The sequence below is a fragment of the Mesoplodon mirus genome (genome assembly GCF_964341445.2).
Source record: "Mesoplodon mirus genome assembly, chromosome: 5".
Taxonomy (NCBI): Eukaryota; Metazoa; Chordata; class Mammalia; order Artiodactyla; family Ziphiidae; genus Mesoplodon; species Mesoplodon mirus.
Genome location: NC_138980.1, coordinates 125345324 through 125364173, shown reverse-complemented (window position 1 = coordinate 125364173; position 18850 = coordinate 125345324). Strand labels below are relative to the sequence as shown.

General features: G+C 36.0%; 2 protein-coding genes across 4 annotated transcripts in view; one reads left to right on the top strand and one right to left on the bottom strand.

Annotated features, from left to right (window-relative positions):
• HEXB (hexosaminidase subunit beta) overlaps positions 1 to 4048 on the top strand; it is a 59912-nt gene extending 55864 nt beyond the window's left edge. Inside the window, exon 14 of the mRNA XM_082624135.1 lies at positions 3923 to 4048. Within this exon, the coding sequence (XP_082480261.1) occupies positions 3923 to 3926 (4 nt within the window). The 3' untranslated portion in view covers positions 3927 to 4048. The remainder of the gene's footprint in view (positions 1 to 3922) is intronic.
• The window catches only part of GFM2 (GTP dependent ribosome recycling factor mitochondrial 2), a 46202-nt gene that overhangs the window by 13881 nt on the left and 13471 nt on the right, over positions 1 to 18850 (bottom strand). For 2 of the 3 annotated variants that reach the window (XM_082624123.1, XM_082624125.1), the window contains exons 6-17: positions 17742 to 17867; positions 16912 to 17000; positions 11822 to 11910; positions 10248 to 10308; positions 9794 to 9973; positions 7928 to 8008; positions 6462 to 6610; positions 4878 to 5018; positions 4695 to 4794; positions 3779 to 3968; positions 1806 to 1882; positions 603 to 741 (exon numbers count right to left, since the gene is read on the bottom strand). In XM_082624123.1, coding sequence (XP_082480249.1) covers positions 603 to 741; positions 1806 to 1882; positions 3779 to 3968; positions 4695 to 4794; positions 4878 to 5018; positions 6462 to 6610; positions 7928 to 8008; positions 9794 to 9973; positions 10248 to 10308; positions 11822 to 11910; positions 16912 to 17000; positions 17742 to 17867 — 1422 coding nt within the window. The remainder of the gene's footprint in view (positions 1 to 602; positions 742 to 1805; positions 1883 to 3778; positions 3969 to 4694; positions 4795 to 4877; positions 5019 to 6461; positions 6611 to 7927; positions 8009 to 9793; positions 9974 to 10247; positions 10309 to 11821; positions 11911 to 16911; positions 17001 to 17741; positions 17868 to 18850) is intronic. The other variant, XM_082624124.1, reaches the window with a different exon arrangement.

Below are 18850 nucleotides of genomic sequence, written 5' to 3'. Positions count from 1 at the left end.
TTAGTGAACATCCATCATCTCATATAGACACAACATTAAAGAAATAGAAAAAAAATTTTTTCTTTGTGATGAAAACTCTTAGGATTTACTCTCTTAACTTCCATTTATAACGTACAGCAGTATTAATCATCTTTATCACGTCATATATCACTAGTACTTATTTATCTTATAACTGGAAGTTTGTACCCTTTGACTACCTTCATCTAATTCTACCTTCCCCACCCCCCATTTCCACTCAATTTAGGGAGTAAAACTGACACACCAACTTCAAATTGTTATACTCCTTCTGGTAGTGAGGACTGGGATGAGCTGTCTACTTCAATGGCTGATCCCACTGCACATTTGCTTGATGAGTGGCTCAGCCAATATATATAATAAATGAGTTGTAATGAAATAGAGCTGTGTCTAAAACAAACAAATGCTAAAAAACAAGAAAACACACACACATAAAACCTGTCCCCACTGATGGAAGACACTAGTGACTATGAACCCTGCCTTATGCAACTAAACTAAGAGATTCAGAAAACAGGTCATGGAGAAAAAGAGAGCAACAGAACCAGCGAATTCTAAATGTTGTGAATTCGAAATGTTGTATTTTTTACCTGTGGCACGAACTGAATTTAGGATGGTCTCTCGGTATGCCACCTGGAGGGGCCCTAGATAGGTTTCCAGTCCATATTCCCTCTTGATTCGGTCATGAATTATCTCAATATGTAACTCCCCCATGCCACAAAGGATAGTCTGGTTAAAAGAGGAAGAAAACAAAGATCAAGGAAAAAATTAAGTTTATCACAAAATACTAATAAAGGTATATCAATATATTTTATTTTTCATTACTTACAAAATGAATTTCTTCTGTAATTTTTTTTGGCTCTTACATCAAAACACTGCTTTTAACTTTTCTGATTGAAATAATAAATCAATTAAGAGTGAATCACTAGGCCAATCTCTTATTCTTTGATAGCTGAATTATCAGTTGGGTAAGTGGTATCTAACTAGAACTATACTTCCCAACCACAAAGGTAAGTTCTGGCCAGTGAAATATAAGCATAAATGATGTTGGTAACTTCTGGGTTACGTCTTTAAGGGTAAGTAAAGCCCTTCTCTTAATGAAGATATAGACAACCATCTTGACATGTGAACGAGGGTAACATCTTGTGAATGGGGGGAATAATCCCTCCCCCAAACACTCCCAACCACATGGCTATTTCCAACCATCCTGGGCACCTTACAGTCTTGTGGGCAGCTGAAACTTCCAAAGTAGCTTGGAACTTTACGTGACAGAGAAACTGACTTTTATCTTCTTTGAACCAATGTTATTTTGGGTCCTTGTTAGAACAGTCAAATTTGCATCAAAACCAATCAAAACATGTTTTTGTTTTTAGAAAGCAACAGTGGTTATTCCTTCTCACCCATTTTAGGTGTGTTATCATCATTAAAAGTATACCTATGCATCCTTCCTTTAGAAAGCTGCTTCTATAAGTTTTAGCATAAGAGGCTCAAGGTTTTGTCTTGGGGTTGAACCTTATTTCAAAATTTCACAAAAGGCTGTCTTCTGGAAGGTAGAAATGTTGGAAAGTAGTTTATGTAAGTAAGGTATAATCATACTGAGGAATTAGGAGAATTTAGCTTGACAGTCAAAATATAATCAGAAATTTATATTATGAGAGAACCAAAAAAGAAGGCTTTTTCTTTCAGGGGCATAGACCAATCAATGTTTTGGATATATGCACTTAAACACTCTCTCTCACACACACAAATGTTTTTATTGAAAGATTCTTGGGATTAAATAATAATATGCATACTTGTCCAGAGTCAGGATCTAGCTTCACTTTCAAACTGGGATCTTCACGCTGAAGGCATTTCAATGCATGATCCAAATCTAGAGGATAAACAATAACTGTTATCTTTATGTTTCATTTTTTTTGATAAGGTACTATACATTCTAGTGGGAAAACAGATGAACAAGCAAATTTTGAAAAAGAAAATTTCAAACAGCCAGAAATGTTCTGTAGAGAATAAAACAAGGTGATGAGATAGTGATGGGAGGTTACTTGAGATTGAGTGACCTGGGAAGACCTGTCCAGGATGATTCAGATAAAGACACAAACCAAAAAGAATGACATCGCAAGTAGAATCCTGAAGAAAAAGAATTCCAGGTAGAGGAAATGGCTGTGCAAGGAATGGCTTCTATTGGAGAAACAAGAAGGCTACTGTAGCTGGATATTGGTGGACAAAAGGAAGAGTAGCATCAGATGAGGCGGGAGATGTGTGACAGGGAGCACACCATGTAAGGTATTGAAGGCCATGGTGAAGAGTTTGGATGTGCACTGGGAAGCCACTGAAGGGTTTAAATGGGACAGTAACATCATCTGATTATGTTCTGCAAAGGTTAAGGAACTGGCAAAAAAGACTTTAGAAACACATACAATAAGAAACTGGCAAAAGGAAGCTAAATTACATCATGAATAAAGAGATACTAATGTGATTACTCTGATGAATTATCACACCAAGGAGGAAGTAAGAATACAGCTGACCCTTGCACAACATCGGTCTGATGCAGGTCTGCTTACACGCGGATGCAGAATCGGAGGACCCAAGCATAGGGAGGGCTGACTGTAAGTTATACTGGGATTTTCAACTGTGTGGAGGGCTGGGGCCCCAACCCCCCTGTTGTTCAAGGGTCAACTGTATGTTATTTGCATTAAATATGCCATCTAAAGTAAAGAGATACTTTGATACAATCAATTAACTGATATGCACATGCTCCCTCTTTAGACCTGCATTGTCCAAATGGTAGCCACAACCCATCTGTACAAGATATTACTAGTCTGAATTAACGTTAGCTGTAAGTGTAAAATTCATACCAGGTTTCAAAGATTTCACATGGAAAAGAAAAAAGAAAGTAAAGTATCTCAATAATTTTTATATTGATTATGTTGAAATGATAATATTTTGATATACTGAGTTAAGTAAAATATATTACTAAATTAATTTTGCCATTTTAACTTTCTTTAAATGTAGCTATAAGGAAATTTTAAGAAGCGGGATGGAAAGACTGGAGCTTGGGTGCCTGATGACGTGTGGAGTCATCCTTGAACCCCTGGGCTACCAATTCAAGGCATATTTTACAAGAGAAAGAAGTGAACTTTTGTCATTAAAGCAACTGCTATTTGGGGGTTTTATGCTCTATGTAACCAAATTTAACAAGAAATGTTATAGCTGGAACCATGAGCTTTACTATATACTGACTAAGGAGTTTGGGTTTCTGCTATAAGTAATGAGAAGCCACTGAAGTATTCTAAGCCAATATGCTAAAGAACAAACTATTTATCACTCAAAAAGGTCAAATGACATTAAACATAGTATATAAATATCTTCACTGAGTTCTAAAAGTTAAGCCAGAAAACAAGGAAAAGTTGATTTTTATAAATGGTGATGGGAAACTGAATCGGTTATGAATTGGTTACCATCTAATCTAATATACTGGAAGGGCAGTCCTGAGGTCATTACTTAGAATCCCATAGATAGCACCACAAGAACAAGAATAAGGAAGAATATGGTAAGAGAAAAATGGCAAAGCTGAAAGAAAAAAAATGAAAAGAGTTTGTAAAAATCAAAACAAATTAAAAAACTAGACCAATCATAAGAAATACTTACCAATAAATGCTCATAAAATTGAACTCAGTGACATAAGAAACCTTCTGAGGTTAAAATGTAACTATTTTATCTAAATTATCAGAGCACTAATTAATTGATGCACCAAGATTATATGTACCTGGCTGCTTAGCCACTGATGGAGGTTCTATGGTACAGAAGAAAACAGGTTCTGGAATCTCCACCCCAGCCAACAAAAGCCTCTCTGCTTCATTGTTTTGTCTATGCTTCTTTTCTCCCTCCCTTTCTGCTCGACGACATGCAGCTAATGCGCTGGACTTGGATGAGACAATGGTGTCACCAGTGGCAGTCTGCGAGCAAAGAAGATGCCTTGGGACAAAACAGGCTATTGGCAAGCACTCAGCTTCCACCAAGGACCACAAAAACCAAAGAAAAATTTTAAGGTAGCACTTCCTCTTCATCAGAACTTAAAAGAGAGACAAATTCATTAAGCTCATTATAACTCTGCATTGGTAAAGCTAATTTAAGTTGTAGAAGAATTCTGTCCAAAATATTGCTGTAATAAATTCTAACAATAAAACATTCATACATACAAAAAATACATTTAAAACTCATTTGGTAAAACAAATTTATCTTTGAACAAGAGACAAAAGAACGAAAGAGACAAAAATCCTTGCTCTTACAGAGCCTTCATTGGCAAAATATCTTCACTTTTTAACCTGATCAGTTATAAAGTTAGATTTAATTGTCTGCAATGATCAAGATAGGAAAAAAAACAATGCAAATAACATTATTTTACATAAACTTAATACATAAGTATATATCCATAGTGTATTTATTTTACTTGGATTTGAACTTTATATGAATACAATCCATACTGTTCACAGTCTTTTGTAATTTACTTTTCTTTCTATTAAATGTTTGAGATTCAACCATGTTGATGAATATACTACAATATTCATTATTCCACTACTGATAGCTTTTGGACTGTCTATGGGCTTTTGCTATTACAAAATACCTACTTTTAATTAAACATTTAAGCTGTTATTTCCTAGAGAAACGATTTGGTCACTTACGTGTTTAAGCCCAACAGTCAAAGCAATGTTACCAGCAGTCAGTGAAGGTATTTCTACATGCTGGTCAGCAAATGGCAAAAGCAGACGACTTATTCTCTCCCTGTAAAACCATGATTTATATTAGTAAAAGTATATTTAAAGAAATGAGTGAAGTTTTAGAAAATAACCTAGGCTTCTACTTACGTGCAGTTTCCATTAATATTATGGATGGCCAATTGGCGTTTTATCATGCCTGAGTAAATGCGCAAAAATACCAGTGGGCCTCGCTGCTTGTCATGGAGAACTTTAAATGCCAGGGCACATAAGTCACCCTTATACCACTGCCTATAAAATTAAGGAGAAGTTCCAGAAAAGCCACTTTAAAATGTACTTCCTATATATCTATACAGATCGGATCAGATCAGAATCACTGCATAAGCCTAACCTTGATGTCCTCCAAAGATTCCTCATATCTTCTAGTTTAGCTACCAAGGCCAATTAAATAATGTATTATGTACCTCTCTTCCTCCACCGGACTAAATTATTCACTGGAGATCTTACCATTAATTCCTCAAAACCAAAAACAATGGATTCTCTTCCAAATATTACCTCTATTAGCAAATAATTCTTGTCTAGATTTCCCTCCTCAAAAAATATACCTAGGAACATCACACCACTTCTTAAAACCCCATACAGGGTAAACAAATAGGTACTTTCCAATTACTGCTTTCACTCTCTCCTCCCACTTGTCTTCAGCTGCACAGCCATATAAATCTACACCATAAACTTGAACTTGTTTACACAGCGAACACTTACAGAATGATGTCCTTAAATTGGGGTTCATTACTAGGTTTCAGAAAGTTTGAATCCCTCTCAAATTGCCAAACTTTGCACATAGGTACTTTTTTCTGAGGAAATATGGAAATATTTCTCCATATTTTCATTAGTTTCAAAGGAGTCCATGATTCAAAGTAGGTTAGACACTTCTATTATTGAATTTCTCTAATCTTATTCCTGTTCCCTCCAAATTTTAATTTATTTAACAAATTCTTATATAGAGAGTTGATCATATACTAGGCACTGTTTTATGTGCTTTATAAATATTAGCTCATTTGATTCTTGTAACAATCCTATGAGATAAGTCCTATTCTCTGCATCTTATAGATGAGGGGTTAAAGCAACTTGGAAGATCGGAGATTTAAATCCAGGCAGTACACAGTCTATGCTCATCATCACATCACCATAATGCCTCTCCAGTTGAGAGATATGAAAAGTGACTCAGGTCCTAGTTAACAGGATCAAAGTTCACCTCTGTCTGCCATTTGGCACAAAACTCACTCAGATTTTAGAGGATTTATTACGAAGGACAAAGCTGTTAGTGACAAGAGGAATAAAACAATGGACCTTTCCTTACAGTCACAAAACATTATGAAAAATCTTGAAATCCAGAATAAATATAAATGTATCTATAGAATATTTATCAAACACCTCCAGTATACTACTTTTTTTAACTAAGATGGCAGGGTCAACACTTATACTTTTACACAGCAAAAAAGCCATAAATTCTTATTTAGCTCCACCTGTAAACACAGCAGGTTACAAGAGATGATGACAAATATCCCTTTCAAGTAAAAATTACTATGGCTCTATATTATATTATTTAGAATAATATTCTTCACCAATGTTATTCAAAAACTGTGATTCAACTACTCTCTGTGAAACATGACCTACCTGTCTACCTGTCTTTTCAAGGCTATGCGATTTTAATCTATGCACTTGAATACTTACAGAAATTCATAGTTGCGTTCTTCAGGTGAAGGCAAGTACATAGTAATAGCATCTAACAAGGGCTGGACCCCTTTGTTTTTCAGGGCACTTCCACAAAGCACAGGCACTGCTGTCTGAGCCAGTGTTACTCTGTGTACCGCAGCTTGTATCTGTAAAGCAGAGGAGATATACATGTTTTATGTGTAGTATTCTGGTCTCGACCCAAATATCCCAGAATTAGGTGCCTTCCCTAACCAAACATGTAAAATATCACTCCTCAGCACACTTCCATCATTCTTTATGGCCTCATTCTTCTTTATTTTTCATTGTAAATAACATAAATCACTACCTGGTATATTAGATATATATTTATTACTTTGTTATCTGTCTCCCCAGTCACAAGAATGTAAAATCTATATAAGCATTATAGTAAGTCCCATAAAGATACTGTAAATCACAAGAAACTGGAAAAGTGCTTAAAATAAAGTAGATGCATAAAAATATTTCTTGAATAAGTGAATTAATATACTTGTGATTTAACCTCGATAGTCTACTAGAGGAACTGGTTAGAAATTAGAAATATAAATGAGTTACAATTTCTTCAAATAAATTAAATCCACATTAAATAAAATCCAAAGGAAAATGAGGTATCAAAGTAGAAACAATTTTTAGAAGACCTCAAAAACCAAGAAAAGCTTAGGTGTGCTTGCAAGCTATTGATAAGAGAAACGGTGGGTCAATTTAATTTTAGATTGTAAGCTCTTTGAAAACAGAAATCATGTTATGTGACTATAGGGCACAATAAACATCACATTTAAGCATTCGAATACTAAACAAGAAAAAAATTCAAACTTACAGCATTTCATTCAAAAGAAAAGAAATAATTTTTTCCACCTCTAACTTCAAATGGCTCAAAATTAATCTACAGATCTTGTGTTTTTCTTTACTTCTTTTCATGAAAAACAACCAAGTGTGAATTTGCTGGGCTCATCTTGGAGCCCACTTAAAACACTACCACTTAAAAACACTTTTCATGGGGGAAGGTTCCTGGCAGAAAAAATAAAAAATGCCTTGAATAAACCTGTCATAATTCAAATACTACCAGTATTTTACTGGCCTATTCTCTGGTTTAATATATTTCAAAAGAAAACCAAAAAAAGGGAAGACCTGGAATAAGTTTCCACTAACAATTAAAACAGGTTCAGAAAAAATGTTCTGAGAAAAATGACCATTACAGTAGTCCGAAAGACCAGTAGATCAAAAAAAAAATTCTGTGATTTCCCTAATACTTAGTGAAATGATCACAATGAAGGGAAAAGGCTCAGTAAATGAACAATGGCTTCTAATTTTTAACAGCGTTCTCCTAATTTTTAAGTCCGCATTTTCTAATGATATGCAAAGTTGAAAAAAAACCCACCTACAATAGAGTAATCAAACCACATCCAATTAGTAAAACTTGGTCAAAGTAAATGAATAATAAAATTTACCTTTTCAGCTGGTAGTAAATCAAAATTCTCACTAAATTCTCCTAAAACTAAGCCAGCAAATTCATCATCCAAATCTGCAACCTGTAAAGAAAGGCTTTAGTTCTGTAACTTGCATTCATCATCACAACTATTAAGTCTATACACCATAAGTATTCATTACCCAAATATTTCAAGACAGCTACATGATCTAACTTATCCAGGCCAAGGAACTCTTCACATCTTTTAAAGAGAAAGAGTTTTTCTTTCAAAGGAAAGGAGATTGAAAATTGAAGATACGCTCTCATGAGTTTCCTAAACTCATGGGAAGCCAGATCCAGACAGAGCACCTCAATAAGGTGTGCTACCTACTCAGAGTGCTCAAAAGAAATAAAAAAATCCACAGCTGATAGCCAATGATAATATATACAATGAATTGCTGTTTTTAAATAGATTTGGGGGGGGTCTTAGTTCATAAAAAAAAGTTTCATTTGGTAATCCTCTAATATTTTGAATGTTCACCAGATCTCCAAGACAAAGTAAAATGACTGAACTTGTTTATAATCCTTCACTGAGGGAATAAATTTAAGTTGAGGGGGGTAGTGGTATAATTTCAATAATAAAAATGTAATTATCTAATTTATGTTCATTTCATAATCATCTGCTTATATATGACAGGAGAATTCAACAGACAATAAAATTAACAAAAGAGTTTCAAAAGTTTATAATAGTAAAAGGGAGCAAAACATTCAAACTTGGTGAGAAAAACATATTTTTTTTTTTTTTTTTTTTTGCTGTACGCGGGCCTCTCACTGCTGTGGCCTCTCCCGTCGCGGAGCACAGGCTCCGGACACACAGGCTCCGCGGCCATGGCTCGCGGGCCCAGCCGCTCCGCGGCATGTGGGATCTTCCGGGATCGGGGCACGAACCCGTGTCCCCTGCATCGGCAGGCGGACTCTCAACCACTGCGCCACCAGGGAAGCCCCAGAAAAACATATTTTTAACAGCTAACTATAGCAGAAATGTACCCAACCATCTTTCCAAAAAGCAGCAAATATGATGGTTAAGCATAGCTTCTGGAATCAAACTGTCTGGAAACGGCTCCACTACTTACAAACTTGTTCAAAAAAACTTTGGTCAGGTTACATCACCTCTCTTTGTCTTGGTTACTCATGGAGATAATACTAGTACTTATCCTATGGTGCTACTGTGAAGTTTAAATAACCAATTCCAATTATGCTTCCAGAATATATAGTAAGTATATAATAAGCGTTGTTTTCATCGCTGTTCACCTTTAGAACACAGGAAGTCGATTCTAGCCCACACTAATCTTATTCTCTAATTGAAAAAAAAATGTTTAACTTTGATAAAATATAACAAACATAAAAGTACCTCCTTAACCATTTCTAAGTGAATAGTTAGGAAGTGCTAAGTATATTCCACACTGTTGTAAAACTAATCTCTAGAACTTCTTCATGTCACAAAACTACAACTCTATACCCATGAAGCAACTCTTCCTCATTCTCCCCTCCCCACAGCTCCTGGTAACTACCATTCTACTTCCTGTCTCTATAAAGTTGAGGACCTAAATACTTCATATATCTGTAAACTATAAAGTAAAGCAAATGAAAGATAAACACTGCAATCAAGACAGTGGTGATGGGTGGGGTAGATGATTAGTGGAAGGGAGAGAGAAGAGCAGGGAGTAGCACAGGGAGATTCAAGAGTATTGCTAATATTCTATTTCTTAAGCTGGGTGGTGATTACACGGGTGTGCACTGTATTATACTTTACATATTCCATATGTAATTTTAGATGAAATTTCACAATAAATATTTTTTAAAGTTTCTAAATATTTACACAATTTTAAGCTCAAAGTATTTATTTTACTTGTTCAATTAAGGCATTCCTTGCTTCCGTTATCTCCTTCAGCAATTCAGGATCACTCATTTCCAAGAGGGGTTTTCTCTCAAAGTCTTTTCCATCATCTGAATTGGGATTCCAAAGAAGTTTTTCTTTACTTACTACATCCACCACTCCTTTGAAAGTTTTGCCTTCACCAATTGGTAACTGTAAGTCAGAGTGAGATTAACATTTTATTAAATGATCCTTAGAACTCAATTAGAACTGCACTGGTGATAGAATTTATCTCTCCCCACTCCCCCCCAAATGTCTCTTATCATTATTGCCATAATCTATACCTATTTTTATTCATATCCTAACTTCTTCCAAAAGGATTTGCGATAGCTTCAAAAATGTATATAATATGCTACAATAAAATATGTTGATGAGGAAACTGAGAAGGATCTGTTTATATTAATAAACCAAATACTAATCAACCAACCTGTAAAAGCAAAGGCTTTGCCTTCAACTTCTCTCTGATGCTTTCAACAGCATAGTTAAAACTGTAGAAAGTAAAATCATTTAAAATGTTAAGATACTTAAAACAGGATTTAAGAATGTACTCTCAAATTATAACCCTGAATTGTTCCTAACGTTTACCATTTAACAGTTTTCCACAGGACAACATCTTGTAATCTTTTAACATTAATTTCAGATAATAGTGATTGAGTATCTACCATAATTCTGCCACACACGTATTTAGGGTATTATTATTATTGTGAGCTTCATTTAACTGAAGTTTGAGGTTAAGTGACTTGATCAAGGTCACACATAATAAACTGGAGTTAAGATTCAAATGCAAGATTTGTGATTACAAGTCAAAGATTCTTTCTTCTAACAACTATATTTGTTATCACACAACTACCCACTTTCTTCCAAGAGCCAGCCTGACTAATTTTTCTACACTTTTATCTTAGGCATTGTTCGTATCATATGCTATGCTGTTCATTTCTGTGCTAACACTAGGGTTGGCTACCTATGGAACACATGACACATCTTTGGCACGCGGGCTGATTCATACATGCAGATCATTCTGGTCCCCATGTCTTTAAGAAGCAGCCTAGTATCCAGTCATCTCCCTCCCCATCATCACAGGTGCTGTCAGTCAGTATAGGCAGTATTTCCCTCAGCCTCAAGGAACTCCAAACAGAAAAGGGTCAGAACCTAAGCCTAGCACATTTTGAAGGTTGCTGTGCTTTTACTAATCAAGACAAAAGTCCTCTAAACCAGCAGCCTTAGAATTACTGTAGAGTTACAGAAATACAAAGCATACTGTGTGATATCAGGAGAGACACGGTTTATGTTTTCTTATTGCCACTCTCATACCACAGATCAGGATCTCTCCCTTTCACATTTCCCCAGTATCCTTTGATTCTTAATTCTTGCCCTTTCACATTTTCTCCAAATCCTTCATATATTCTTGATTGTCTGAATTCTGTTCTCAGAACAACGTATCCATTTTGGATTACCACTCTGTAAGTCTGCCGTATTACCACTACATCTCAGCATTAACTCTTTTGCCCTATATGCAGGTCTCAAAACATCTACATTCTCCTCTCCTAGTTTCCTTTCATTGAGAGCATTTTACCCATTAAAGAAAATTGGGGACAAGGAAGAACATCATTCTGTGAAGCAACTACAAGAAACAATTCTCTTCCCTCCCCCATTAGCAATGACGGAGCACCGTAACATTCAGCAATACAAGGACTTGACCATACAGCTCTAAATAGAAGCAATGGAATCAGCAAGACATCACTCTGTCAGGAGCCTAGAAAACAGGATAAAGCCTCTCTACATTAGAATCAGAATGATTCATCATCTATCAGCTCTCTATTAATCCCACATTGTTACTTTACCTATGAATCAACTGCTCTGAAATTTTTTAAAAATGGGATTGAATTGGGATTCCATGGAATATTTATACTTTATAGGGAACAGCTGTTTATAAATTTTAGTGCATTAAAAGCTCAAATCATATTCTTACTTTGATAAGCCAAAGAAACACACATTAAATACCTTGCTCCAATTTTGTCCATCTTGTTTAAAAAACAGATTCGAGGTATCTTGTGTTTATCAGCTTGCCTCCATACTGTAAGAGTTTGTGCCTAGAGCAAAGATAAGAAAAAAACCCCATATTTGACAAAAATAACTATGTTACTACACATGGAATAAGCAGACCTAAGACTCTATTATAACATAGAATTGGGCCCTATTCTAGCATAGAATTAGCGCCGTTGCACACATACCTCTAGACCCACTCTTATGCTATCAGGTTAAAACAGTTAAGAAAATGATCAAGCATGACTGAAGATTATGCTTCAAACTGAGAATACTTCGGGTGAACTAGGTTGCAACACAAAGGGAATTAACAACTGGGAAGTACTGGGAGTCACAGAAAGAGGACTTAACCAAGAATTACAAGACCTACTTTTTGTTTGCCTTCACCTTACTTAGTAACGTCACACAATACTGAACTCATCAGTTTTCTGATCTGTGAAATATGGACTTTTGCCTTAATTAATTCAGACAGTTGTGATGTAAAAAGAATAGGAACGTACTATAAAACACTACTATGATAGGGGCCTCCCTGGTGGCGCAGTGGTTGAGAGTCCGCCTGCCGATGCAGGGGATACGGGTTCGTGCCCCGGTCTGGGAGGATCCCATATGCCGCGGAGCGGCTGGGCCCGTGAGCCATGGCCGCTGGGCCTGCGCATCCGGAGCCTGTGCTCCGCAACGGGGGAGGCCACAACAGTGAGAGGCCCGCATACCGCCAAAAGAAAAAAAAAAAAACAAAAAAAAACACTACTATGATAAAAATCGTGTATTTTTACTGTGAATGTTTGAACGTTCATATAAACTGAAGAGGATTTAAGGGGGGAAAAGGAAGCCAATACCTGTATTTCTAAGTTACAATTCTCATATGCTTTTCTACTTGGCTTTTTTGTTGTTGTTAAACAAGTAATTTTTAATATTTGGCTTCTTTTAATTCCACTTTCTGTACATGTTAAATATAAACAGTTTGCCTAGTAGAGTCTAATAGCCCTGAAGCAGAGCATTAAAAGCCTAATGTGCTGACACTGTTAAAACAGAAGCCAGTTTGTCATTTATTAGGTAAAATTGATATACAATAAAATACAGTTGACCCTTGAACAATATAGGGATTAGGGGCGCCAACCTCTGCAAAGTCAAAAACCACTTATAACTTTACAGTTGGTCCTCCCTATGTGCTGTTCCGCAACTGCGGATTCAACCAACCATGGATTATATAGTTCTGAAGCCCGTATTTAGTGGAAAAAATCCACATATAAGTGAACCCATGAAGTTTAAACCCATGTTGTTTGAGGGTCAATATAGATTTTCAGTTTATAGTTCAATGAATTTTAATAAATGCATATACTTGTATAACTATTACCCCAATAAAGAGAAAGAACATATAGAACATTAGAGATTTTTATGTCCCTCCCCCCATAGCAATCTGTTCTGATTTCTGCCACCATGGATTCATTCTGCCTATTATTGAACCTCATATAAATAGCATGGCTTCTTTCACCCAAAATAATGTTTTTGACATTCCTTCATGTTGTTGGGCATACTGGTTCAGTTTTACTGCTAAATTCCTTTGTATAAATGTACCAGTTTTTCTATCCACATGTGGATGTGCACTTGTGTTGTTTCTAATTTGGGACTATTATGAATTTAGCTGCTATAAACATTCTGAACAAATCTTTGGTGAACAAATGTTTTCATTCCCTTGGATAAAGATGGAGGAGTAGAACTGCTGGGTTATAGGACAAGTGTATATTTACCTTTATAAGAAACTGCCAAATAGTCTTCCAAAATGGTTATAATATTTTATAGTCCCACCAACAATGTATAAGAGTTCCAGTTACTCCACATCCTCAACCACGATTTGCTATCATTCTTTTTAATTGTAGCCATTCTTGTGGGTATGAAATGGTCTCTTTGTAATTTTAATTTGCATTTCCCTAACGACCAATGAGACTGAGCATCTTTTCATGTGCTTACTGGTCATTCACATGTCTTCTTTGGTAAAGTACCCATTCAAGTCCTTTGTCTTTTTTTTAAATTGGGTTGTTAGTTTTTATTATTGATATGCAGTTCTTCATATATTCTGGATACAAGTCTTTGGTCATACACATGTACTGTGAAAATTTCAGTACATACTACCTAAGACAATAATATTCTCTACATAATCAACTGTTATTGCACTCTGGAAGTTCAACATTCATATAATATTTTATCTAACATTATAAATTTTCCCACAGTCTAAGGCTTGCCTTTTTGTTTTTAAGTTTCAAGCACATAATTTTGAAGAGGTCCAATTAATCAACTTGTTTTTGTTTTATGCTTCTTGTGTCTTCTCCAAGAAATTGTTACCTACCACCCCCTCCACCCACACCAAAGTTGTTAAGATAATACTTTATTTTCCCTCTAGAAGGTATACGGATTTAGCTTAACACTATGATCCACTCCAAACTAATTTTTATGTGGGGGTGGGGGGATATATACTATAAATTTCCCAAGAACTAAACATATTAAAAAATAAAACAAAAATTCCCATCACCCCACCTGCCGGCTAAAAGTCCATCTACTGTTTTAGCAAACAACAGCCTCCTGTATCACAAATTCAGAAACTTCCTATTACAGCATATTTCAATCTTGTAAATAATGCAATCTGAATGATTAAGTGTCAAATTTATGTAAAGAAGTTATAATGACAGGAAGGATGCAACCATTAGGAAATGAAATGACTCAAAGAAATAGAAATAATAGGTGTATAATCAACCTCAGACATCAGTGTCAGGCTTTATATCCAGCAAATATAACTGTCTGTCAGGGGTCCTCAGGTGGGGCTTTCAATAACTGTATTATTTCCCCTCGAACTAGTACAATTAAGTATCCACGTACTCTTCACCTAGATTCACCAAATATTAACATGTTACACTTGCCTTTTTTCTCTATATATAAAACATTATGTGTCTGGTGGCTGGGAAAATGTGCCACTTGGAACTACTATAAAGAGCATGATTAACTGATGGTTCCAACTGTTACCCTTCTAGATCTACCACCACGTATTCTCAAGGCGCACCTTCTTGGGGGCTATTTCCAGCTAATGACTGAGCTCAGCAGAGGACTAATGGAGGCCTATTCCCACAAGACATGGGCTCCTCTAACAGGTAACATTAGCTTGGGGACTCCCCATGAGCGTAGCCAAACCCTTTTGGAACTGTACTATAGCCTGAGACTCTTCCTGCCTAACCCCCCATCCTTCCCCCTCTCCTTCACAGGTGTCAGCCTGCCCTGTGGTCTGAACGCCCTCCCCCACTTCCCTCTTTTCTCCCTTATTCTTCGCAGGCATTTCCCCCCTGATAAATCTCCTATACATCTAATCCCATCTTGGCATCTACTGATCAAAGTACCCAAACTAACACCATGTGTGTATGTGTGGGTGGATGGGAGCTGAACCATGAGAGCAAGTTGCAGACACCATGAGACTTTAATCCTAAATACTTCAGCATGCATTTCCTAAGAATAAGGACATTTTCCTACATAATCAATTACAAAGACCACATTCAGGAAAATTTAAGTTGACACAATACTTTTATATATTACATATTCAAATTTCTGATTTTCCCAGTGATGTCCTTTGTAACTTTTTCTTTTTCTTTTTTTTTTTTTTGCTGTACGCGGGCCTCTCACTGTTGTGGCCTCTCCCGTTGCGGAGCACAGGCTCCAGACGCACAGGCTCAGCGGCCATGGCTCACGGGCCCAGCCGCTCCGCGGCATATGGGATCCTCCCAGACCGGGGCACGAACCCGTATCCCCTGCATCGGCAGGCGGACTCTCAACCACTGCGCCACCAGGGAGGCCCCGTAACTTTTTCTTTTTGATCTAGGATTCAGCCAAAGAGGATATATTACATTTAGTTTTCTTGTCTCTTTAGAATCCTTTAATCTAGAACAATTCCACAGCTTCCCCCCAACCCCAATTGTTCATTTTCCTTATGTTAAAACATTTTTTTTGAATTTCTGAAAAGTCTTGGCCAGTTGTTTTGCACAATGTCTTTCAATTTAGATTTGTTTGTTTTCTCATGATGTGGGCCAAACATTTTTGCCAGGAATACAACATAGGTAATGTTGTATCCTTCTTAGTACATCATATCAGGAGGCCCATGGTATCAATCTGTCAAATTTGGGGGGATATTGATTTTGATCCCTTAATTAAGGTATCGTTTTTAGTAATTTTAAGATTAGAAGAACTAATGTGGGTTCTATATTCAAGATAAAGCCAATCTTGAGATTATAAAACAAATGGAGTACCAGCTAAAGAGAGCATAACTGACCCCAGTAGCAACAATTTTATTATAAACCCACTTGCAGGATTTATTCAAGGAGTTTTATATTAAGTTTTGGGAGAAAATCCTTCATGGGTCACTCACATTTCTGCATGTTTTGTCAGGAGAGGCACTGACTGCCTTTATTCTGGACTATCTTTTCAAAAATGTTTGTATAGCGAACAGTTTAGAAAGATATTGTATCTCCCTTCAGAGCAAAAGGTAGGTTGGCTTACAAGAAGCAGGCATGTTTACTGCCCATTATAAAATACTTGCATTCTCTAAGCACAGGGTTCCACTGCAGCTGTCACCTGACTTCCCTTTGTCACCCTATGGGAATTAGGGCTTGAGGAACCAACACAAGGAAATGCTGATACTCTGGATATTGCTATTTTGGTGATTAATAAAGTCCTTCATCCCTGACTCAGAAACCTTGTGTCTTCTGCCAGAATCCATAAAACTATGGCAGACGAACTTGTTAGCTTTAAAGTAAGAATCTCAGACTCTTCAGAGTTCTCAAAACTTTCATATTTCCTACAGAAAAGCAAACTTTACCTTCCCTTTTACTATGAAGTATATGAGATCATATATAAATCACATCTCAATATTAAATTCCAAATTCCTTTAACCATAATTGGATTTATATAAGCTTACCAAATAAAGGGTTATAGTTAAATCAATCTGATGCATTCTACTTTTTAAAAAAAATCATGCTGTTCTATCTTCACTTTACTTTGACAATATTTTTTACCTCTACACCAGCAGAGGCATCAAACACAGCCACTGCACCATCTAACACTCTTAGGCAGCGCTCAACTTCCAAGGTAAAGTCCACATGACCTAAGAAAAGGATGAGAAATGTAACACCTAAAATCTTTAAACCATCACCACCATCACCACCACCACCACCATGTGATCTAGCAATCCCAGTTTGGGTACATACCCAGAATAAATGAAAGGATAATCTCAAAGAGATATTTACGCCCCCATGTTCAGAACAGCACTATTCACAATAGCCAAGAGGCAGAAGCAACCCAAATATCCATCAATGGATGAATGGGGTGTGTGTGTGTGTGTGTGTGTGTGTGTGTAAAATTTTGTATATATACAAAATGTGTTACTTATGGGCAATGGAATACTATGCAGCCTTAAAAAGGAAGGAAATCCTGTCACAGGCTACAACATGGATGAACCCTGAAAAATTTTGCTAAGTGAAATAAGCCAGTCACAAAAGGACAAATAGAGTACGACTCTACTTATAAGAGGTATCTAAAGTAGTCAGTCTCATAGATCTACAAAGTAGAATGGTGGTTACCAGGATTTAGGGGAGAGGACAAAGAAGAAAAGTCATTTTATGGGTGTAGAGTTTCAGTTCAACAAAATGAAAAAGTTCTGGAGATCTATTTCACAATAATGTGAACATACTTAACACTACTGAACAGTACACTTAAAAATGGTTAAGACAGTAAATTTTATGATATATATATATTTTTTACCACAATTAAAAAAACCCCACACATACACAAACAGAAAAGCCTCAAAATAATGCAGCACCTCTGCATTGCTGAAACAGCACTATACCTGGTGTATCAATCAGATTGATTCTATACCCCTTCCAATCGAATGTAACAGCAGCTGATTGAATAGTTATGCCTCGTTCTCGCTCTTGAGCCATGAAATCTGTCACCGTGTCTCCATCATCAACATCTAACCAGGAAAAAAAATGACATAGTTAGGCTTAAAAGTATATTTTATAGGTCTTTGATATCTACCTGACATAGTTTAATTTGCTTTAAGAAAAACTGTTCATAAAATATTTGGTTTAATATTTAGAGCCTGTAATCATTCTCTAAATAAATCATCATTCTAGAAAAAGATTTTTCAGCAGATGAGTAATTTTTCCATAAAAATAATTTTTCTGTAATAACTAAGATTAAACTCTTTTAATATTTTAATTTTACTGAACCATATACTTCTTCCATTTTTTTCCTAGTTTAGCTTTCATTATCCTGTCCTTATCTGACGTTCCTCACACCTGATCCCTTGACAGGAGGCAGAGTAATGCCGTCAGAGCAGACAGACCAAATTTAAATCCCAACTTTATCACTTCTCTACGATCTTGAGCAAGTTACTTAACCTAGTTTTTAAAATATGGCTAATAAAGCCAACCTTGCTGGATTGTTATAAGAATGAAATGAGACTATATATATAAAGTACCTAGCTCAGTAAATGGTAGCTACATGGAATAAGGTAGAGAAAAAATTCCTCCAAAGTTAAATCATCTTTTACAAACTTTTCTCATTACTAAATTTTCCTTTTAGGATTTATTTATACAAATATAAAGTCTTCTATAGTATAAAGTCATGGATAAAATTTATCCTGACTACCAAAAAGGTCACTCAAATTATTCTGCAGTAAAATTCTTGAATTATGCATTTTACTCTTACTCTTATTCAGTAAAAGAAATGACAAAGAGCTGATATTTACCAATCAAAATTCAAGTTATCATGGCCTTATACTACCACTGCTTATGTCAGCATTAAACCTCTAAAATGCTAACTAGTTACTCCATATCATTTTTTTGTGTGTATACGTGTATAAATATACATACACAGACAAATGCACCAACAGAGGGTAAAATAGCAAGAAAAATGTATCTGTCAGCAACTCCAAATATCAATGTTAAAGAA